Raw genomic sequence first — 25,271 nt, forward strand, 5'->3', positions numbered from 1 at the left:
CCATCTCTGAGGGAAGTTAAGAGTCAACCACATTGCTGTGGGTCTGGAGTCACATGTAGGCCAGATCAGGTAAGGATGGCAGATTTCCTTCCCTCAAGGACATTAGTGAACCAGATGGGTTTTTATGACAATCGATGATAGTTTTGTGGCACCATTACTGATTCTAGCTTTCAATTCCAGATTTTATTTAATTGAATTTAGATTCCACCAGCTGTCGAGGTGGGATTTTAACCTGTGTCGCTAGGGCATTAGTCCAAGCTTCTGGATTACTAGTCCAGTGACATTACCACTACAACACTGCCTCCCCCAAGCAGTTGCCTAATTCTGTTCCTATTTTTCATGTTCTGTGCCTTTTAGTTCAGTTGCACTGTAGATTTCTAAAGGTGTGGACTCTTCCTTGAATATGGTTCCACAGCAGCCAGCTGGTCACCGGTGTCTTACACAAGTGATTATTCTGTGTGTGTGCCTGTGAGGGAGGACCAAGCTCAGACCCATTCCACCCGAGGGGAGAATGGTGGGCAGGATTGGTTGGCATCCTTCCATCTATGAAAGATGCTGGACACGCAGCAAACAGTTCTTTTAGGTGGGGTGTTTTCTCTTGGTGCACCCTTGTTGATGGCTGTGGAGCCAGTCCTTGAGAGGCAGGTTCTACCACAAGTGCTGTGAGTTGTTGTTTTTGACATTGGCACCTGTTGCCAAGCTGCTGTAGCCACTGGTTGTCATGGTAATGCACACCAGTCCACAGGATGTTGCCATTTCCCTCCTTTGCTAGCTGGTGACTCTCAAGTGCAATAGTCAACATTTAGGGCCCTCATGTCACACTTGCAAGCATCCTTGAAGCTGATCTTTAGGCCCCCCACTGGTCATCTGGCTCCAGTACCTCACCGTACAGAGAGTCCTTGGGTATGCAACCATCTTCCATCCTGTGGATGTGTCCAATCCACCGAAGCTGCCTCTGTTTGATTAGTGCCAACACACTTGGGAGCTCTGCATTTGTGAGGACTGCCATATTTGTGATTTTGTCCTACCAGGAGATACCCATAATGGGTCACAGAGAGCAAAGATGGAAATGATTGAGCTTCTTTTCCTGGTAGCTGTAAGTCATAGAGAGATACAGCACTGAAACAGGCCCTTCAGCCCACCAAATCTGACAACCAACAACCACCCATTTATACTAATCCTACATTAATCCCATATTCCCTACCACATCGCCACAATTCTCCTACCACCTACCTACACTAGGGGCAATTTACAATGGCCAATTTAACTATCATCCCTGCAAGTCTTTGGGAGGAAACTGGAGCACCTGGCAGAAACCCAAGCGTCACAGGGAGAACTTGCAAACTCCACGCAGGCAGTACCCAGAACCGAACCCGGGTTGCTGGAGCTATGAGGCTGCAGTGCTAACCGCTGCGCCATTGTGCTGCCATTTGGCAAGGTGTTGAGAACACAGGCCTTCTAAACCCTCAGCTTGGTCCTAAGGGTCAGCTTGGTGTTATCCCATTATCATTTCATGAGTCGGCCAAAAGTGGCAGCTGCTTTCCCCATGTGTGTATCGAGCTCTGCATCAAGGGAGAGATTGGCTGTTACCATGGACCCAAGGTAGCAGAATTTGCAAACCACATCCAGTGGGGTATTATTTAGTGTGTGCACTACCACGATGACCAGTGGCTGCAGCAGCTTGGGAACAGGTGCCAACGTCAAAAACAACAACTCGCAGCATCACATGGCAGCTTCACGTGCAGCTCTTGTGGCATAACCTGCCTCTCAAGGATTGGCCTTCACAGCCATCAGCAAATGTGCACCAAGAGAAGACACCCCAGCTAAGTGGATTGTTTGCTGCATGTCCATCATCTTTCATAGATGCAAAGATACCAACCATGTAGTAAAGGAGAACAAGTTACAGGCGTGGGAGAGACAGTCCATGAGTCACACGGAAACTCAGCTACAAAGTCTCATGGACTGTCTCTCCCATGCCTGTAACTTAATGGGCAGGATACTTCAATCTAATCCTATTCTCAGCCAATGTTAACACATCTGCTAAACCAGCAGAGGTCGCTGAATAGCAATGGCTGATTTTGCCCTCCTGGAACTGGGCCCAGGATGTGCTCTGACTGAGATCATCCTTTCCAGCTCAGACCATGGGCTTCCTCATTTAATTGAGTGGCACTATCGGGCAACTGAAGACTTTAATTAGTGATAATGAAATACTGGGGATGAAGAAAAACATCTGGGAACAATTTGAATTAGATGCACCTCCTTAAAAAGCCAAAGCCTTTGAAATGGATCCTTTCATCTGACAAGACAATAGTCTGGTGGGAACACCTCAGAGCAAAGTACTTTTTTTGCCTAAATAGTTCTATTCATGAACTCAAAACGTCTAGTGAGATGAAAGGTTTGGTATCAAGGGACTTACCTCTTAAAGGCACCTTTTCAATAAAAGCTACACTCATTCTTTTAACATTAGTTAAATAGTAATAGAAGGACTGTTTCTTTTCATTGTTCATTTATGAATGTATCTAATCTTTTCATCCTGAATCAATGGATGCTGGAAAGGGTTTCTGTTCCTTTCGATGGTGCTTTTGATGTCTTACTGTTTAAAATGTCAGCAGGGAAGATAGCTCCTCAGGAAAGTGGTATGACAAAATAAGTCTTAGTTACTCAGATCTACTGCAGGAATGTGCAGTTTTGGAAGAAGATTTTTTTTTAGAATATTTGGAGAGACCAGAGAAGCTGAGATAGTTTCCTTACAGCAGAGAAGGGGAGATTTAATTATGAAGTATTTGATCAAGTAAATGAAGAGAAACTGCTTCCCCTGGCAGGAGGTTCCATAACCCGAGGACCCAGATTTAAGATATTAGGCAAAAGAACCAGAGGGACATAGAAACATGGAAAATAGGAGCAGGAGTAGGCCATTTGGCCCTTCGATCCTGCTCCACCATTCATTATGATCATGGCTGATCATCCAACTCAGTAGCCTGTTCCTGCTTTCGTCCCATACCCTTTGATCCCTTTAGACCCAAGAGCTATATCTAACTCCTTTTTGAAAACATACAATGTTTTGGCCTCAACTGCTTTCTGTGGTAGCGAATTCCACAGGCTCACCACTCTCTGGGTGAAGAAATTTCTCCTCACCTCAGTCCTGAAAGGATTACCCCGAATCCTTAGACTATGACCCCTGGTTCTGGATTCTCCCACCATCGGGAACATTCTTCCTGCAGCTACCCTGTCAAATCCTGTTAGAATTTTATAGGTTTCTATAAGATCCCCCCTCACTCTTATGAACTCCAGCGAATATAATCTTAACTGACTCAATCTCTCCTCATACGTCAGTCCCGCCATCCCAGGAATTAGTCTGGTAAACCTTCGCTGCACTCCCTCTTTAGCAAGAACATCCTTTCTCAGATAAGGAGACCAAAACTGCACACAATATTCCAGGTGTGGCCTCACCAAGGTATAATTGCAGCAAGACATCCCTGCTCCCTTACTCAAATCCTCTCGCTATGAAGGCCAAAATACCATTGGCCTTTTTTAACCGCCTGTTGCACCTGCATGCTTACCTTCAGCGACTGGTGTATGAGAACATCCAGGTCTCGCTGCATATTCCCCTCTTTCAGTTTATAGTCGTTCAGATAATAATCTGCCTTCCTGTTTTTGCTACCAAAGTGGATAACTTCACATTTATCCACATTATACTGCATCTGCCATGCATTAGCCCACTCATTCAACTTGTCCAAATCACCCTGAAGCCTCTCTGCATCCTCCTCACAACTCACCCTCCCACCGCGTTTTGTGTCATCTGCAAATTTGGAGATATTACATTTAGTTCCCTCATCTAACTCATTAATATATATTGTGAATAGCTGGGATCCTAGCACCAATCCCTGCTGTACCCCACTAGTCACTGCCTGCCATTCGGAAAAAGACCCATTTATCCCTACTCTTTGTTTCCTGTCCGCCAACCAATTTTCTATCCATCGCAACACACTACCCCCAATCCCATGCGCTTTAATTTTACATGCTAATCTCTTATATGGGACTTTGTTGCAAGCCTTCTGAAAGTCCAAATAAACCACATCCATTGGTTCCCCCTCATCAACTCTACTAGTTACATCCTCAAAGAATTCTTGTAGATTTGTCAAGCATGATTTCACTTTTGTAAATCCATGCTGACGCTACCCGATTCTACCACTGTTCTCCAAGTGATCTGCTATAAAATCTTTGATAATGGACTCTAGAATTTTCCCCACTACCAACGTCAGGCTGACTGGTCTATAATTCCCGTTTTCTCTCTTCCTCCCTTTTTAAATAGTGGGGTTACATTTGCTACCCTCCAATCTGTAGGACCTGTTCCAGAGTCTATAGAATCTTGGAAGATGACCACCAATGCATCCACTATTTCTAGGGCCACTTCCTTAAGTACTCTGGGATGCATACCATCAGGCCCTGTGGATTCATCGGACTTCAAACCCATCAATTTCCCCAACATCATTTCTCTATTAATATTGATTTCTTTCAGTTCCTTCTTGGACGATGAGAAGGATTTTTTTATACTCAGCAAGTTGTTGTGATCTGGAATGCGCTGCCTGAAGGGGCAGTGGAAGCAGATTCAATCGTAACTTTCAAAAGGGAATTGGATAAATACTTCAAAAGAATCATTTTGCAGGGCTATGGGAAAAGAGTAAAGGAATGGGACTAACTGGATAGCTCTTTCAAAGAGCCAACACAGGCACAATGGACCAAATAGCTCCGTTCTATGCTGTATAGGACTTAGGAGCAGGAGTAGGCTATTTGGCCCTTCGAGCCTGCTCTGCCATTCGATAAGATTATGGCTGATCTGGTTGTGATCTCAACTCCACTTTACTGTCTTCCCCCCATAACCCTTGACTCCCTTCTCTATCAAAAATCTATCTCACTCAGCCTTGAATAAATTCAAAGACCCAGCCTCCACTGCTTTCTGCGGAAGAGAATTCCACAGACCAACGACCCTCTGATAGAAAACATTTCTCCTCATCTCCGTCTTAAAAGGGAGACCTCTTACTCTTAAACTGTGTCCCCCAGTTCTAGACTCCCCCACAAGATGAAACATCCTCCCAGTATCCACTCTATGAAGTCCCCTCAGGGTCTTAGATGGTTCAATAAGGTCACCTCTTATTCTTCTAAACTCCAACGGGGATAGGCCCAACATCTTCAACCCTTCTTCAAAAGATAAGTCCTTCCCGGAATGAGTTGAATGAACCTTTTCTGAACTGCTTCTAATGCAATTATATCCCTTTTCAAATAAGGAGAACAAAATTGTACACAGCACTCCAGATGTGGTCTCACCAAGGCCCTGTACAGCTGCAGTAAACCATCAATTCCCCTTGCAATAAACGCCAACATTCCATTTGCCTCAATGTTGCTGCCATCAAATTGTGTGGTTGCTTCCAAAGTCTCACCAGGAGTCCCTGACCAATGGATGAATGTGCAGGCCTGAATTGGGACCTTGACACCACCCACCCCCCTCCCAAAATAACAAGAGTTCACGATCTAAATAAAAATTACATGCAGCCCCCAGTGTAAGGTGATGCTGGGGCAGTTTTAGTTTCTTCTTAGGACCAACTGCCCAAGTTCACACGGAACCCTTCTCTAGCCTTCAAAGATCAAATATTTGCCAATACCACCTAGATCTGCACCTGTGACGTGGTGGGGGAATGGGTGTACGGGGGAGGGGGGTTGGTGTGGGGAGGCATTGGTGTGCAACTTGGCAGCTATCCAGGCTGTCGGACCTTCTCCTGGACCTCCTGACCACTTTAGCCTGGGTGTGCCCCACAAGCCCAGCAACTTGTAACTCCGCCCCCTGACCCCATGAACTTCGATGAGGTCAGCAGTGGAGTCAAGTGATGGGCATCGTGCTGGCCCTTAGGCTGGGATGTGCCCCCTCCCCACACACCCAGCCCCAACCAACCTGGATGTTCTCGGCTATGATCATCATCTGATTCCCGGTGACACCATTGGCAATTGACAGGTACTTCAAGAAATGCTTGACATAAAGTAACTAGAAAAACGTGAAGACTGAATGATGTGATTTTCTAGATGTGGAGGTTTCTGTTTTCAGGATAGACTTTATTCCTCTCTTCATTACAAAATCACACCATCTTGTGGTAGCTTTGCTCATAATACTGAACATTGCAGAAGGCATCCACTTGTGTCCAGATTGGAGACTAGGCTTTTTCCTCAGCTTACGATAAGTTCATTGTGGGGTGGGGGGAGGGGGATCTCCACCCACTTTAGTAACAGCTGAGTTTTTCCCAGTCACTTCTAGTGGAAGAGCCTGCCACATAATGCCACAACAAGAACTTGCATTTATATAGCACCTTTCACAATATAAAATGTTCTAAGGTGCTTCACAGGAGCATTATAAAGCAAAATTTGATACTGAGCCACATAAGGCAATATTAGGGATGATGGCCAAAAGCTTGGTCAAAGAGGTAGCTTTTAAGGCGCGTCTTAAAGGAAGAAAGTGAGATAGAGAATTTGAGAGGTTTAGGGAGACTTAGAGAGCTTTGAGCCCTGACAGCTGATGCTCAAGAGGCCAGAACTCGATGAACGCAAATATCTCAGAGGGTTCGGGGGCTGGAGGAGATTACAGAGATAGCGAAGATAAGAATATTAAAATAAAAGCTTGCTTAACCGGAATCCATATGGGTGATTGGTGAACAGGAATTGGTGCAGGTAATGGCAGGGGTATCAGATCTCAAGTTATGGAGGGTAGAATGTGGGAGGCTGGCCAGGAATGTGTTGGAATAATCAAGTCTAGAAGTAACAAAAGCATGAATGAGGGTTTCAGCAGTAGATGAGCTGAGGTGGGGCAACGTTGGACAATCTTATGGAAGTGGAAATAAGTGGTCTTAATGATGGTGCAAGTAATTATGGGGAGGTGGTGGCATTGGACTAGTAACCCAGAGACCCAGGGTAATGTTCTGGCGACATAGGGTTCGAATCCCACCATGGCAGAAGGTGGAATTTGAATTCAGTTAATAAAAATCTGGAATTAAAAAAGCTAGTCGAATGATGTCAATTGTTGTTAAAACCCATCTGGTTCACTAATGTCCTTCAGGGAAGGAAATCTGTTGTCCTTACCTGGTCTGGCCTACATGTGACTCAAGACCCATAGCAATGTGGTTGACTCTTACATGCCCTCTGAAATGGCCGAGCAAGCCACTCAGTTGTATCTAACCGCTGCGAAGTCAAGGAATGAAATCGGACGGACCACCTGGCATCGATCTAGGCACCGAAAATGGCAAACCCAGCCCTGTCAACCCTGCGAAGTCCTCCTTACGAACATCTGGGGACTTGTGCAAAGTTGGGAGAGCTGTCCCAGACTAGTCAAGCAACAGCCTGACATCGTCATACTCACGGAATCATACCTTACAGACAACGTCCCAGACACTGCCATCACCATCCCCAGATATGTCCTGTCCCACCGGTAGGACAGACCCAGCAGAGGTGGCGGCATAGTGGTATACAGTCAGGGGGGAGTTGCCCTGGGAGTCCTCAACATCGATGGCATGAAGTCTTATGGTATCAGGTCAAACATGGGCAAGGAAATCTCCTGCTGATTACCACCTACCGCCCTCCCTCAGCTGATGAATCAGCACTCCTCCATGTTGAACAGCACTTGGAGGAAGAATTGAAAGTGGCAAGGGTGCAGAATGTACTCTGGGTGGGGGACTTCAATGTCCATCACTAAGAGTGGCTCAGTAGCACCACTATTGCCTGAGCTGGCCGAGTCCAAAAGGACATAGCTGCTAGACTGGGTTTGCGGCAGGTGGTGAGGGAACCAACAAGAGGGAAAAATATACTTGACCTCGTCCTCACCAATCTGCCTGCCGCAGATGCATCTGCCCATGACAGTATTGGCAGAAGTGACCATTGCGCAGTCCTTGAGGAGACAAAGTCCGGTCTTCACATTAAGGATACCCTCCATCATGTTGTGTAGCACTACCACTGCGCTAAATGGGATAGATTTTGAACAGATCTAGCAAAGCAAAACTGGGCATCCATGAGGTGCTGTGGGCCATCAGCAGCAGCAGAATTGTACTCAAGCACAATCTGTAACCTCATGGCCCGACATATCCCCCACTCTACTGTTACCATCAAGCCGGGGAATCAAACCTGGTTCAATGAAGAGTGCAGGAGGGCATGCCAGGAGCAGTACCAGGCATACCTCAAAATGAGGTGTCAACCTGGTGAAGCTACAACCCAGGACTATCTGCGTACCAAACTGTGTGCGGCACAGTGGCGCAGTGGTTAGCACTGCAGCCTCACAGCTCCAGGGACCCGGGTTCGATTCCGGGTGCTGCCTGTGTGGAGTTTGCAAGTTCTCCCTGTGTCTGCGTGGGTTTTCTCCGGGTGCTCCGGTTTCCTCCCACAAGCCAAAAGACTTGCAGGTTGATAGGTAAATTGGCCATTATAAATTGTCACTAGTATAGGTAGGTGGTAGGGAAATATAGGGATAGGTGGGGATGTTTGGTAGGAATATGGGATTAGTGTAGGATTAGTAGAAGTGGGTGGTTGATGTTCGGCACAGACTCGGTGGGCCGAAGGGCCTGTTTCAGTGCTGTATCTCTAATCTAAATCTAATCATCCAATAGACAGAGCTAAGTGATCCCATAACCAACGGATCAGATCTAAGCTCTGCAATCCTGCCACATCCAGTCATGAATGGTGGTGGACAATTAAACAACTAACTGGAGGAGGTGGCTCCACAAATATCCCCATCCTCAATGATGGGGGAGCCCAGCACATCAGTGCGAAAGATAAGGCTGAAGCATTTGCAACAATCTTCAGCCAGAAGTTCCAAGTTGATGATCCATCTTGGCCTCCTGCTGAAATCACAGATGCCAGACTTCAGCCAATTCGATTCACTCCGCGTGATATCAAGAAACAACTGAAGGTACTGGATACTGCAAAAGCTATGGGCCCTGACAACATTCTGGCAATAGTACTGAAGACCTGTGCTGCAGAACTTGCTGAGCCCCTAGCCAAGCTGTTCCAGTACAGCGACAACACTGGCATCAACCTGGCAATGTGGAAAATTACCCAGGTATGCCCTATACGCAAAAAGCAGGACAAGTCAGACCCGGCCAATTACCACCCCATCAGTCTACTCTCAATCATCAATAAAGTGATGGAAGGTGTCGTCAACAATGTTGTCAAGTGGCACTTGCTTAGCAATAACCTGCTCAGTGACGCTCAATTTGGATTCCGCCAGGGCCACTCAGCTTCAGACCTCATTACAGCCTTGGTTCAAACATGGACAAAAGAACTGAACTCAAGAGGTGAGGTGAGAGTGACTGCCCTTGACATCACGGCAGCATTTGACTGAGTATGGCATCAAGGAGCCCTAGCATAACTGGAGTCAATGGGAATCAGGAGAAAACTCTTTGCTGGTTGGAGTCATACCTAGCACAAGGGAAGATGGCTGTAGTTGTTGGAGCCCTTTCATCTCAGCTCCGGGACATCACTTCAGGAGTTTCTCAGAGTAGCGTCCTAGGCCCAACCATTTTCAGCTGTTTCATCAACGACGTTCGTTCAATCATTAGGTCAGAAGTGGGGATGTTTGCTGATGATTGCATAATATTCAGCACCATTCGTGACTCCTGAAATACTGAAGCAGTCTGTGTAGAAATGCAGCAAGACCTGGACAATATCCAGGCTTGGGCTGATAAGTGGCAAGTAACATTCCTGCCACACAAGTGGCAGGCAATGACCATCTCCAACAAGAGAGAATCTAACCATCTCCCCTTGACATTCAATGGCATTACGATCGCTGAATCCCCCACTTTCAACATCCTGGGGGGGTTAACATTGATCAGAAACTGATCTGGAGTAGCCACATAAATGCTGTGGCTACAAGAGCAGGTCAGAGGCTAGTTATCCTGCGGCGAATAACTCACCTCCTGATTCCCCAAAGCCTGTCCACCATCTACAAGACACATGTCAGGAGTGTGATGGAATACTCTCCACTTGCCAGGATGGGTGCAGTGCCAACAACACGCAAGAAGCTCGACACCATCCAGGACAAAGCAGCCCGCTTGATAGGCATCCCATCTACAAACATTCACGCCCTTCACCACCAGCGCACAGTGGTAGCAGTGTGTACCATCTACAAGATGCACTGCAGCAACGCACCAAGGCTCCTTAGACAGCACCTTCCAAACCCATGACATCTACCACCGAGAAGGACAAGGGCTCCAGATGCATGGAAACACCACCACCTGCAAGTTCCCCTCCAAGCCGCACACCATCCTGACTTGGAACTATATCGCCATTCCTTCACTGTCACTGGGTCAATATCCTGGAACTCCCTTCCTAAAAGCACTGTGGATGTACCTACACAAGATGGACTACAGCAGCTCACCACCATCTTCTCAGATCCAATTAGGGATGGGCAATAAATGCTGGCCTGGACAGCAACGTTCACATCCCATGAAAGAATAAAAAATGAAAATGAAATCCCATTTGTCAGCATTCCCATGTTATGCTCAACATCCATCACACCCGTAGACAGCAGGTATTAACAACAACTTGCCTTGATAGCCGACCTTTAATGCAATAAAATGTTCCAATGTGCATCCAGAGTTGCTCAGCAGTGGGGAAAAGTCAGAAGTAAAATTTAAAAGAAAGCAAACATTGACAATTCCATTCATTTCTTTGGAAAGCAATTGTTTTTGATTGTTGCTCCTGCTAATTGCTTACTGTCTGCCATTTGCTGTGGACTTGCACCCTCCACTTCAGTCAGAACCAAAATGGGATTTGCATTTGCAAACAAGTGAGTTCAGATCCCACCACTGTCGTTTCAGAATTCAAACTCTTGTTTTTAAATCTGGAAATAAAATGCAGGTACCAATAAAAAGTGACCATGATGTTGTCAGATCGACATAATTAGCTGAAATGATTCACTAATATCCTTTAGGGAAGGAGGCCATGCTGTCTTTACGCAGGTTTGTCCTATATATGACTCCAGTTCCACGCTAACATGGATGACTCTTAGTTGCCATCTCAAGTTGCCTGGCAAGCAACTATCAGGCAATTAGGGATGGGCTATAAATGCCAGCCTTGCAACGATGCCCACATTCCAAGAGTTATTTTTCTTTTGAAAAAGGATGAGCTGGGAAACCTTTCCTGGCTCTAAGAGACATTAAAGTCCCTCAGATATGGGAGATCTTCTCTTGACTCTCAGATTATGGCTTCTGCATCAACAGTCCTGTGAACAACTTTGCCCTCCTGCCATTGCTGTCTACAGACCTTTATCTGTATGCATCAATGCACATAGCTCCCATTCGTAAATTACCACTTCCAGACCTTGCCCAGGGCATTCTCTGTTTTATGCATAACCAACCTAATGCAACTGTATTGCTAATCAATGCCCAAAGCCTGTGTGTGTTTTAATTTTACAGCTGCTTGAAAATGGGAGCAAATATTATGCGCCAATAGGCAGCAGTGAAAGATGGTTACGTTTTGGCAGACTTTTTCGTCAGTGTAGACCAGTGAGAAAACACTGGATTTTTCTGGAAAATGCCTCACGTTGAGATGTTGTCAAGTTGAAGACAAGCTAACTGTTATCTTATATATGGCCTCCTGGAACAGTGCCATCTATTGCACTGCCAAAACAATTTCCATATCTCGCTAAAAATGTGCACAGCTATTATAGAAGCCAGGGAGTAGTGGGCAGGTTAGCAGACCCTTCTTGTATGTAAAGTACTGTTGTTTGACAAGTGAAAAACAAATTTGGGGTATACCTTTTTAAGAAAAGACACAATGAAAAACATTTGATTTTAAAATACAGCACTGGTGATGCCAATATAAGTAACCTCATACCTGCTTTGGAAATTGTAGCTTCTGCTGCTTACACTGAACTAATTGAGAGTTTTGTTTAGATCTGTATGTCTCTTTTAGTTTTCCTGGGTGTTGGGTGGTGGCAGAAAGAGACTTGTGACATGACAACCATGGATTATTTTAGCCAATTTTCTCTACCAGTTACTGTTCTCCTCTGCCCTTCTCTCAGTGCAGGGCATGGTTCCTCAGTCATCAGTTGCCCTCCAGTACCTTCCCCCAAGATGCCATTCTTCATGGGTGAGCCCAGACAAGGAACATTGGCAGGCTCTAGCATGGGTGCCATGACAGCTAAACCCAGTCTTTGCCTCACCCAGAATTGAATAGTATCAGAAAAGAAGGAACTTGGATTTCTGTAGTGCCTTCCATGGCCGTAGGACATCTTAAAGCAGTTTATAGTCAATGGACATGCTTTTAAAGTATAGCCACAGTTGCAATGTAGGGAATGTTGCAGCCAATTTGCACACAGCAAGATCCCACAAACCGCAACATGATAATGACCAGATAATCTACTTTAGTGATTTTAACTGAGGAATAAACATTGACCAGGATACGGGGGAGAACTCTCCTGCTCTTCTTTGAAATAGTGCTGTGGGATCGTTTACACCACCCCTGAGAGGGTTTCAGTTTAATGTCTCATCTGAGAAATAGCACCTCTGACAGTGCAGCACTCCCTCAGTACTGAACTGGAGTGCCAGCCTGGATTTTGTTCTCAAATCTCTGGAGTGGGACTTGAACTTATAATCTTCTTCAACCAGAGGGTGAGAGGCCTAACCAACTGAGCCAGAGCTGAGCAGCAGCCTATTCCAACCCCCAGTGTCACTGAAACCAGTTGCAGCACACATACCACATCCCCAGCAAACTCAGCAGCAACAAGGGAACAAAGGAAAGGAAGACTTGCCGTCCTGAGTTGTTTGGTCACACAATAGCTTTACCAACAGGCTCATTGGAGGAGCGAATCCTGTTTCTCAGTTAGGTTATCTGCGTTACTTTCCTCAATGCTTTACTTCGCTATCCTCTTGTAGAGTCTTGTATTTTTGCTCGCTAACTCTTCAAATTACATTCACAGATACTAGACAACTGGAAGTGCCACAAATCAAAAGTGGCCTCGTACTGGCTAGTCAAACTGGACTCTGTAAAGCAGCGTAAGGTAAGTGATTTCATTGCCTCCGGAGAACTGTTGGTGTGGTAAGCCTTGTGATCAGACACTGTGTGAGGTAGCCTTCCTTCAGATCCGAATGCAGAAATGTTGGGCTAGATTTAAAGCTTTTCATTCTTTTTTCTTTACTGCTCATCAAAGCAAGGGATGCTGGCGCTATATAACGGAACACTTTAACTTCCATTGCTTGGTTTCAGCATTTAGAACTCCCAGGTCAGGTATAGCTATGGTTAGATTCTGAGTGAAGCTTTCCCCTTGCTGTATCCCAACAACATGCGTCAGTACCAGCCTCAGAAGGTATCTACACCAGTGCAATATTTTTATCTCATGCACTGACTGACCATTCTGTGCCCTTTCAGAGTGAAAACGCCACATACACACAAATAGTCAGATCACAGTCACTTTTCTTGATTGTCTCACTTGTTTGAGACTGCTCCTACTCATTTCACATAGAACCTTGCATGAACCCCAGTAGGAGACCAGTTCTGGCTTGAGGTTCTTCCAGTTGTCCAGTGTGTGTGAATAGAATTCAAAGAGTTAGTGAGCAAAAGATAAAAGACCATAAGAGGATAACAGCAACAACAATTTATATTTATATAGCACCTTTACAGTAATTAAACATCCCAATGTGCTTCCAAGGAGCATTATAAAACAAAGTTTGACACCGAGCCACAAAAGGAGATATTAGGTCAGATGACTAAAAGCTTGGTTAAAGAGGTATGTTTTAAGGAGTGTCTTCAAGGACGAAAGTTTTTTTTAATTCTTTCATGGGATGTGGGCATGACTGGCAAGGCCAGCATTTGTTGCCCAAGCCCAGTTGTCCTTGATAGCTGAGTGCCCTTTGGCCATTTAAGAGTCAACCATATTGCTGTGGGTCTGGTGTCACATGTACAAAGAACAGTACAGCACAGGAACAGGCCATTCGGCCCTCCAAGCCTGCGCCGATCTTGATGCCTGCCTAAACTAACACCTTCTGCACTTCCGGGGCCCATATCCCTCTATTCCCATCCTATTCATATATTTGTCAAGATGTCTCTTAAACGTCGCTATCGTATCTGCTTCCACCACCTCCCCTGGCAGCAAATTCCAGGCACTCACCCCACTCTGTGTAAAAAAACTTGCCTCGCAAATCCCCTCTAAACTTTGCCCCTCGCACCTTAAACCTATGTCCTCTAGTAACTGACTCTTCCACCCTGGGAAAAAGCTTCTGACTATCCACTCTGTCCATGCCGCTCATAACTTTGTAAACCTCTATCATGTCGCCCCTCACCTCCGTCGTTCCAGTGAAAACAATCCGAGTTTTTCCAACCTCTCCTCATAGCTAATGCCCTCCAGACCAGGCAACATCCTGGTAAACCTCCTCTGTACCCTCTCCAAAGCCTCCACGTCCTTCTAGTAGCGTGGCGACCAGAATTGCACGCAATATTCTAAGTGTGGCCTAAATAAGGTTCTGTACAGCTGCAACATGACTTGCCAATTTTTATACTCTATGCCCCGACCGATGAAGGCAAGCATGCCGAATGCCTTCTTGACTACCTTATCCACCTGCGTTGCCACTTTCAGTGATCTGTGGACCTGTACGCCCAGATCTCTCTGCCTGTCAATGCTCCTAAGGGTTCTGCCATTTACTGTATACTTCCCACCTGCATTAGATCTTCCAAAATGTATTACCTCACATTTCTCACATCTGCCATTTCTCCGCCCAAGTCTCCAACCGATCTATATCCTCCTGTATTCTCTGACAATCCTCATCATTATCCGCAACTCCACCAACCTTTGTGTCATCCGCAAACTTAGTAATCAGACCAGCTACATTTTCCTCCAAATCATTTATATATTCTACAAACAGCAAAGGTCCCAGCACTGATCCCTGCGGAACACCACTAGTCACATGCCTCCATTCAGAAAAACACCCATCCACTGCTACCCTCTGTCTTCTGTGACCAAGCCAATTCTGTATCCATCTTGCCAGCTCACCTCTGATCCCGTGTGACTTCACCTTTTGCACCAGTCTGCCATGCGGGACCTTGTCAAAGGCTTTACTAAAGTCCATATAGACAACATCCACCGCCCTTCCCTCATCAATCACCTTCGTCACTTCCTCAAAAAACTGAATCAAATTAGTAAGACACGACCTCCCCTTCACAAAACCATGCTGTCTCTCGCTAATAAGTTTGTTTGTTTCCAAATGGGAGTAAATCCTGTCCCGAAGAATCCTCTCTAATAGTTTCCCTACCACTGACGTAAGGCTCACCGGCCTATAATTTCCTGGATTATCCTTGCCACCCTTCTTAAACAAAGGAACAACATTGGCTATTCTCCAGTCCTCTGGGACCTCACCTGTAGCCAATGAGGATGCAAAGATTTCTGTCAAGGCCCCAGCAATTTCTTCCCTTTTCTCCCTCAGTATTCAAGGGTAGATCCCATCAGGCCCTGGGGACTTATCTACCTTAATGCTTTGCAAGACACCCAACACCTCCTCCTTTTTGATAATGAGATGACTGAGACTATCTGCACTCCCTTCTCTAGGCTCATCATCCACCAAGTCCTTCTCCTTGGTGAATACTGATGCAAAGTGCTCATTTAGCACCTCACCCATTTCCTCTGGCTCCACGCGTAGATTCCCATCTCTGTCCTTGAGTGAGCCAACCCTTTCCCTGGTTACCCTCTTGCTCTTTATATATGTATAAAAAGCCTTGGGATTTTCCTTAATCCTGTTTGCCAATGACTTTTCATGACCCCTTTTAGCCCTCCTAACTCCTTGCTTAAGTTCCTTCCTACTGTCTTTATATTCCTCAAGTGCTTCATCTGTTCCTAGTCTTCCAGCCCTTACAAATGCTTCCTTTTTCTTTTTGACTAGGCTCACAATATCCCGTGTTATCCAAGCTTCCCGGAACTTGCCAAACTTGTCTTCCTTCCTCACAGGAACATGCTGGTCCTGGATTCTAATCAGCTGACGTTTGAAAGACTCCCACATGTCAGATGTTGATCTACCCTCAAACAGCCGCCCCCAATCTAAATTCTTCAGTTCCTGCCTAATATTGTTATGATTAGCCTTCCCCCAATTTAGCACCTTCACCCAAGGACTACTCTTATCCTTATCCACAAGTACCTTAAAACTTATGGAATTATGGTCACTGCTCCCGAAATGCTCCCCCACTGAAACTTCGACCACCTGGCCGGGCTCAATCCCCAATACCAGGTCCAGAATGGCCCCATCCCTAGTTGGACTATCTACATACTGTTTCAAGAAGCCCTCCTGGATGCTCCTCACAAATTCTGCCCCATCCAAGCCCCTAGCACTAAGTAAGTCCCAGTCAATATTGGGGAAGTTAAAATCACCCACCACTACAACCCTGTTACCTTTACATCTTTCCAAAATCTGTCTACATATCTGCTCCTCTACCTCCCGCTGGCTGTTGGGAGGCCTGTAGTAAACCCCCAACATCGTGACTGCACCCTTCCTATTCCTGAGCTCCACCCATATTGCCTCGCTGCATGACCCCTCTGAGGTGTCCTCCCGCAGTACAGCTGTGATATTCTCCTTAACCAGTAATGCAACTCCCCCACCCCTTTTACATCCCCCTCTATCCCGCCTGAAGCTTCTAAAGCCTGGAACATTTAGCTGCCAATCCTGCCCTTCCCTCAACCAAGTCTCTGTAATAGCAACAACATCATATTTCCAAGTACTAATCCAAGCTCTAAGTTCATCTGCCTTACCTGTTATACTTTGTAGGCCAGAGCAGGTAAGGACAGCAGATTTTCTTCCTTAAAGGACATTAGTGAACCACATGGGTATTTACAACAATCAAAGACAGTTTCATATTATCATTAGTAAGATAATTCTTTTGTTTAAATTCCAGCTTTTTAAAAAATTAATTAAGTTGAAATCCCACCATCTGCCATGATAATATTTGAACCCTTGTCCCCAGGACATTAGGTTCAGCTTCTACATTTACTAGCATTGTGACATTACTACTATGCTACCCTCTCACCAGTTAGTGAGGGTATTTCAGAGCTTGGGGTCTAGGTCGCTGAAGGCACGGCTACCAGTGGTAGAGTGATTAAAATCAGGGATGCACAAGAGGCCAAAATTAGAGCAGTGCAGATATCTCGTAGGGTTGGGAAGCTGGAGGAGATGACAAAGATAGGGAGGGATTTGAAAATAGGATGAAAACTTTAAAATAAAGATGTTGCTTGACTGGGAGCCAGTGTAGCTCAGAGGGCACAGGGGTGAAAGCTGAATGGGACCTGGTGCACGTTAAGATATAGGTAGCAGAGTTTTGGATGACCTCAAGTTTATGGAGAGTAGAATTTGGGAGACCAGCCAGGAGTGTGTTGGAATCGTCAAGTCGAGAGGGAACGAAGGCATGAATGAGGGTTTCAGCAGCAGATGAACTGAGACGGGGCGAACTCGGGCAATGTTACGGAGGTGGAAATAGGCAGTCTTAGTGATGGTACGAATATAAGTTTGGAAACTCATCTCAGAGTCAAACGTGACACCAAGGTTGCGAACAGACTGGCTTAATCTCAGACTTTTCCCAGGGAGAGGAATGGAGTCATTAGCTAGGGAACGAAGTTTGGAGTGTGGACTGAAAACAATGGCTTCAGTCTTCCCAATATTGAATTGGAGGAAATTTCTGCTCATCCAGTACTGGATGTTGGATAAGCAGTCTGATAATTTAGCAACTGTGAAGGAGTCGAGAGAAGTGGTGGAGAGGCAGAGCTGAGTGTCATCAGCACACATACGAAAACTAACAATGCGGTCTCCTCTACACTGGGGAGACCAAACGCAGACTGGGTGACTGCTTTGTAGAACACCTCCACTCAGTCCGAAAGCATGACCCCGAGTTTCCGGTTGCTTGCCATTTCAACACTCCCCCATGCTCTCATGCCAACATTTCTGTCTTTGACCTGCTCCAGTGTTCCAGTGAACGTCAACGCAAGCTCGAGGAGCAGTACCTGATCTTTCGATTAGGTACGCTATAGCCTTGCGGACTGAACATAGAGTTCAACAACTTCAGAGCACGACTGGCCTTTTTAAAATATTTTATTTTTTAACCATGTGCTTGCTTTTCATGTGGACAGAGTTGCTCATTATTCTATTAACAGTCTCTCTGGCCTAATGCTTTGTCTTTCACCACAAGCATGAACACACGCTTTGCCTTTGTCCCAAGACAGCTTTGTTATTTAATCACCCTCTGCCCTATCAAACACCTTCCCATTTCTTCTCTCTCCCCAACCCCCTCCCCTTCACTTGCTTCAAACCTAATTCTTTTGTACCCTTTGCCAGTTCTAATGAAGGGTCATTGATCTGAAATGTTAACTTTGCTTCTCTCTCCACAGATACTGCCAGACCTGCTGAGTATTTCCAGCACTTTTTGTGTTTGTGTGTGAAAACTGATGCTGTGCTTTCAGATGATGTTGCCAAGGGGCAGAATGTAGATGAGAAATAGGAGGGGACCAAGGATAGATCCTTGGGGGACACAAGAGGTAACACTGCAGGAGCAGAAAGAGAAGCCATTGCAGGTGATTCTCTGGCTATGATTACAAAGATAAGAATGGAACCAGGTGAGAGCAGTCCCACCCAGCTGGACAACAGTGGAGAGGCTTTGGAGGAGAATGGTGTGGTCATCCATGTCAAAGTCTACAGACAGGTAGAGAGGATGAGGAGGGAAACTTTACCTTTGTCACAGTCAGATAGGATGTCATTAGTGACTTTGATAAGAGCTGTTTCAGTCGTGTGGCCGGGGTGGAAACCTGACTGGAGGGATTCAAACATGGAGTTCCGGGAAAGATGGGAACGCAATTGGGAGGCAACATGTTCAAGGACTTTGGAGAGAAAAGGGAGGTTGGGGACGGGACGGTAGTTTGTAAGGATGGTGGGATCAAGGGTTTTTTTTGAAGAGGGGGTGATAACAGCAGATTTAAGAGAGAGGGACAACACCCGAAAAGAGAGAGCCGTTTACAATATCGGCTAACGTGGGGACCAGGAGGGGAAGTTGGATGATCAGAATAGGATAGTGGAGCATTTTGGTAGGAAAAATAACACGATAAACTATCTAACAAAGAGTATCAGCTCTCTGCAGAACCATACTGGTGGCTATCTTTGGGAATATATGAGAGATCTTTTATCAGTTGTTCTTTGGTTATAGCACATTATTGAGACAGATTAGAGGAATCTTTACTGTGCATTTGAAAAAAAAAATCTCTGGGTGTGGGCATCACTGGGAAGGCCCATGTTTTGGAAATTTACGAGGATGTTGCTTGGATTGGAGAATTTTAGTTATGAGGAAAGATTGGATAGGCTAGGGTTGTTTTCTTTGGAACAGAGGAGGCTGAGGGGAAACCTAATTGAAGTGTATAAAATTATGAGAGGTCTAGATAGCATGGATAGGAAGGACCTATTCCCCTTGGTTGAGGGGTCCATAACCAGGGGGCATAGATTTAGGGTAAGAGGTATGAGGTTTAGTGAGGATTCGAGGGGAAATGTTTTCACTCAGAGGGTGACCTGGAACCTCCTGCATGAAAGGGTGGTAGAGGCAGAAATCCTGATAACATTTTGGATATGCACTTAAATTCTGTCACCTACAAGGCTATGGGCCAAGAGCTGGAAAGTGAGATGAAGCTGGATGGCTCCTTATTGGCTGGCATGGACATGATGGACTGAATGGCCTCCTTCTATTCTGTAAATTTCTATGATTCTATGATTAATTCTGTGAACCTGGACCACCTTCTTTGTCGGAGATTGATACAACCGAGAGTTTTGCTTTGCCACTTCAGATGGTAATTAAGAGTCAACAGAAAGAGCAGACAGGATAAGGACAGGATGTAACCTTCCCTATTACGGAACCAGTTGGATTATTATAATAATCCGACAGCTTCATGGCCACTTTACTGACACCAGCTTTTTATTTCCAGATTTGAAGAAAAATTGCATTCAAATTCTCTGGATTACTTCTCCAGTGAGATAACCCACTGAGTTAGATTCGGGATAATGGGCAAGATGTCATGTCTGGCAAGGATCTGAGTCTGGCCCTCAACTATTCACTGTATTTATTTACGGCTTAAATGATGGTATAGAAAGCCACATAATCAAGTTTTCTGATGACACAAAGATAGGTGGTATTGTAAGGAGGATAGATGGAAGCATAAAATTACAAAGAGATATTACTAGATTAAGTGAATGGACAAAACTATGGAAAATGGATTTCAATGTAGGCAAATGTGAGGCCATCCACTTCAGACCCAAAATATAAAGAACAGGGTACTTTCTGAATGGTAAAACGCTAGAAACAGTGGAGGTCCAAAGAGACTTGGGCGGGGGGGGGGGGGGGGCGGGGGCGGGGGCGGGGTGTCCAGGTACTCTTGGCGACTCTAAGCGACTCTTGGATAGGTACATGGATGATAGTAGAATGAAGGGTAGGTAGTTAGTTTGATCTTAGAGTAGGTTAAAGGTTCGGCACAACATCATGGGCCGAAGGGCCTGGCCTGTACTGTGCTGTACTGTTCTATGTTCTATGTTCTTATACAAAGCCTTGGTTATTCCACACCTGGAGCATTGTGAACAGTTCTGGGCTTAGTGGAGGTATCACAGTTTAGGAAGGATAAAATGACCTCGGAGGGAGTGCAGTGTAGATTTACCACTTGGACTCCAGGAATTAAATTACGAGAGATTACACAAACCAGGGTTGTATTCCCTGGAATTTAAAAGGTTACGGGCTGATTTATTGAAAATTTCCGATATTACAGGGAACAGATAGGGTAGACAGAGCGAAACTATTTCCACTGGTTGGGGACGAGGGGGCATAGTTTACAAATTAGAGCTAGACCTTTCAGGAAAGAAAATAGCAGACACTTCTAGGTGACGGGGGTCTTGGACATTGGCTGAGGAGTTGGTCAGAGCTCCGTGTCGCCTCTTTTTGAGAAGGCCTGCCACATCACGTGCTAATCAGGCACTTAATGGGCAGCAGCAGCTCTTCCCTAGGATTAAGAACCCCGGGGGTCAGAAATCTCGGCCCGCAGAGGGACCCAGGCCACAGTTGAGGGGGGTATTTCATGAGGTTGTGGGGGAGGGGGTTTGGAAGCAAAGACAGGGGGGTGGCTCTCAAATCTCCCCCCCACCAGGAGCCAGCAAGCAACTACCTGGGTTTGCTTGGCATGCTCCCTGTGCGGCGACAGGCCTGCTCACTGCTGGGCTAATACCAGCTGCGGTGGGATGATAATTGTCTACTTAAGGGCCTCAACTGGTGGCAGGGCAGGAAGGCCGTCCATGGGCCTTCCCGCCACAGATTTAATTGGGGTGGAGGCGGGAAGGTGGCGGGCTCCACCCCACCCCCTGCCCCCCACCATCCCGCCCAATTAAATGCCCTCCCCGCCTCCAAACTCAACACGGGAGAGAGCATAAAATCCCACCCAATGGGTGATAAAATTTAGAAATTGCTAATTTTAAATCTGAGATTGATCAATTTTTATTAACCAATAGTATTCAGGGAAATGGGGCAAAGGCGGAGTTGGTCACAGATCAGTCATGATTTCATTGAATGGCAGAACAGACTTGAGAGACTAACTGACTGACTCCTGTTCCTTGTGTTCCTCTACACGATCACAGCCCATTACTCTTCATCTCACCAAGCTGTACCTGACCCAGGGGAGGGATGGACAGAGGGGCTTGTTATTGCCACATCAAAAATGGAGAATCAAAAATTTTCAGTCGCTCTGGTGAGGTGCTGTGGACCCTCTGTTCGGAGGGTGGCATCAGTCTGAAACTTGGGTAATTTGTTCAGTCATAGAGAAACATAGAAAATAGGAGCAGGAGTAGGCCAGTCAGCCCTTCGAGCCTGCTGCGCCATTCATTATGATCATGGCTGATCATCCAACTCAGTAACCTGTTCCCGCTTTCTCCCCATATCCTTTGATCCCTTTCGCCCCAAGAGCTTTTTCTAACTCCTTCTTGAAAACATGCAATGTTTTGGCCTCAACTGTTTTCTGTGGTAGCGAATTCCACAGGTTCACCACTCTCTGGGTGAAGAAGTTTCTCCTCATCTCAGTCCTGAAAGGTTTACCCCATATTCTTAGACTATGATCACTAGTTCTGGACTCCCCCACCATCAGGAACATCCTTTCTGCATCTACTGTCAAGTCCTGTTAGAATTTTATAGGTTTCTATGAGATCCCCCCTCACTCTTCTGAACTCTAGCGAATATAATCCTAACCGAATCAATCTCTCCTCATACGTCAGTCCCGCCATCCCAGGAATCAGTCTGGTAAACCTTCGCTGCACTCCCTCTTTAGCAAGAACATCCTTCCTCAGATAAGGAGACCAAAACTGCTCACAATATTCCAGGTGTGGCCTCACCAAGGCCCTGTATAATTGTAGCAAGACATCTACGCTTCTGTACTTGAATCCTCTCACGATGAAGGCCAACATACCATTTGCCTTTTTTACCGCCTGTTGCACCTGCATGCTTACCTTCAGCAACTGGTGTACGAGAACACCCAGGTCTCGCTGCATATTCCCCTCTCTCAGTTTATAGCCGTTCAGATAATAATCTGCCTTCCTGTTTTTGCTACCAAAGTGGATAACCTCATATTTATCCACATTATACTGCATACTGTCCAAATCACCCTGAAGCCTCTCAGCATCCTCCTCACAACTCACCCTCACACCCAGTTTTGTGTGATCTGCAAATTTGGAGATATTACATTTAGTTTAGTTTAGTTTAGTGATACAGCACTGAAACAGGCCCTTCGGCCCACCGAGTCTGTGCCGACCATCAACCACCCATTTATACTATTCCGACACTAATCCCATATTCCTACCACATCCCCACCTGTCCCTATATTTCCCTACCACCTACCTAGGGGCAATTTATAATGGCCAATTTACCTACCAACCTGCAAGTCTTTTGGCTTGTGGGAGGAAACTGGAGCACCCAGAGAAAACCCACGCAGACACAGGGAGAACTTGCAAACTCCACACAGGCAGTACCCAGAATTGAACCCGGGTCGCTGGAGCTGTGAAGCTGCGGTGCTAACCACTGCGCCACTGTGCCGCCCTAGTTCCTCATCTAAATCATTCATATATATTGTGAATAGCTGGGGTCCTATCGCCGATCCCTGCGGTACCTCACTGCCTGCCATTCGGAAAAAGACCCATTTATTCCTATTCGTTGTTTCCTGTCTGCCAACCAGTTTTCTATCCATCGCAATACACTACCCCTAATCCCATGTGCTTTAATTTTACAGGCTAATCTCTTATGTGGGACTTTGTTGAAAGTCTTCTGAAAGTCTAAATAAGCCATACCCACTGGCTCCCCCTCATCAACTCTACTAGCTACATTCTTGAAGAATTCAGTCTGTACATAAACTGATGGGACCAGAAGATAGAAACAGGAGGAGGCCCATGGTTCAAGTAGCATAGTGGCTTTGTTACTGGATTAGTAATCCAGAGGCCTGGAGATGTGAGTTCATAATCTGGCCTCAGCAGTCGAGGAAGTTAAATTCAGTTAAACAAATTTGGCATAAAAAGCTAGTATCAATAATGGTGACCAGGAAACTACTGGATTGTGGTAAAAACCCATCTGTTTCACTGACGTCCTTTAGGACGGTTTATTCTATATGTGACTGCAGATCCACAGCAATGTGGCTGATACTGAAATGGCCTAGCCAGCCACTCAGTTGTATCAAATAAAAGGCAACACAGATTGCAGTGGTTTAAGAAGGTGGCTCCCCACCACTTTCTCATGGGCAATAAATGTGGCCATATCAGCGACGTCCACATCACATGAATGAATTAAAGAAAGGCATTTCCAGCCGCTCCAACCTGTTCCACCACTCAAGTAGATCTCCAGATCAGCCATGATCTAGTTGAATGGTGGAGTGAGTTCGAACGGATCGATGTGGCATGCTCATATTCCAGCGATGGGGGACCCAACAGGGAGCAGGAATGCATCTTGGAGCTTGTTTCCAAGACGCCAATGAAAGGCAGCCGGGATTTCTAGAGACCACTACAGGGAGATTTCATCTGTCTGCAAGTGTACACAGTGTGGAAAAAAAGCTTCAGTTTATCTAAGAAAAATCTGTTGTGAGACAGGTGTGCCTCAGGGATCGGTGTTGGGACCGCAATTATTTACAATTTATAGATGATTTGGAGTTGGGGACCACGTGTAGGGTGTCAAAGTTTGCAGATGACACTAAGATGAATGGCAGAGCAAAGTGTGCTGATGACTGTGAAACTTTGCAGAGGAACATAGATACATTGAGTGAGTGGGCAAAGGTCTGGCAGATGCAATACAATGTTAATAAATGTGAAGTCATTCATTTCGGTAGGAGTAACAGTAAAAAGGATTATTACTTGAATGGTAAAAAGTTACAGCATGCTGCTATGCAGAGGGACCTGGGTGTCCTTGTGCATGAATCGCAGAAGGTTGGTCTGCAGGTACAGCAAGTAATTAGGAAGGCAAATGGAATTTTGTCCTTCATTGCTACAGGGATTGAGTTTAAAAGCAGAGAGGTTATGTTGCAGCTGTATAAGGTACTGGTGAGGCCGCACCTGGAGTACTGTGTGCAGTTTTGGTCTCCTTACTTGAGAAAGGATGTACTGGCACTGGAGAGGGTGCAGAGGAGGTTCATTAGGTTGATTCCGGAGTTGAGGGGGTTGGCTTATGAGGAGAGACTGAGTAGTTTGGGATTATATTCATTGGACTTCAGAAGAATGAGGGGGGGTTCTTATAGAAACATATAAAATTATGAAGGGAATAGATAAGATACAAGTAGAGAGGATGTTTCCACTGGCAGGTGAAGCTAGGACAAGAGGGCATAGCCTCAAGATTAGAGGGAGCAGATTTAGGACTGAATTAAGAAGGAACTTCTTCACCCAGAGGGTTGTTAATCTATGGAATTCCTTGCCCGGTGAAGTAGTTGACGCTTCTTCAGTAAACGTTTTTAAAGCTAAGGTAGATATCTTTTTGAACAATAAAGGAATTAAGGGATACGGTGAGAGCGCGGGTAAGTGGATCCGAGTCCACGAAAAGATCAGCCATGATCTTATTGTATGGCGGAGCAGGCTCGAGGGGCCGGACGGCCTACTCCTGCTCCTAGTTCTTATGATCTTATAGGGACATTTCCATCAGGCACTTAATCCTCATGTAATGAAATAAGCAACTTAGAAAATGCAATGTGACAGCGGACTTGCGAGCTCACTGTCGGTCTCTGACACCATTCTTGGAAG

The 25,271-nt window shown here is 45.7% G+C and overlaps 1 protein-coding gene across 1 annotated transcript in view; it reads left to right on the forward strand.

Moving 5' to 3' along the window:
- The window catches only part of ttll7 (tubulin tyrosine ligase-like family, member 7), a 323,437-nt gene that overhangs the window by 269,403 nt on the left and 28,763 nt on the right, over positions 1 to 25,271 (forward strand). Inside the window, exon 19 of the mRNA XM_068036341.1 lies at positions 12,950 to 13,030. Coding sequence (XP_067892442.1) covers positions 12,950 to 13,030 — 81 coding nt within the window. The remainder of the gene's footprint in view (positions 1 to 12,949; positions 13,031 to 25,271) is intronic.

The sequence above is a fragment of the Heterodontus francisci genome, chromosome 8 (genome assembly GCF_036365525.1).
Source record: "Heterodontus francisci isolate sHetFra1 chromosome 8, sHetFra1.hap1, whole genome shotgun sequence".
Lineage (NCBI taxonomy): Eukaryota > Metazoa > Chordata > Chondrichthyes > Heterodontiformes > Heterodontidae > Heterodontus > Heterodontus francisci.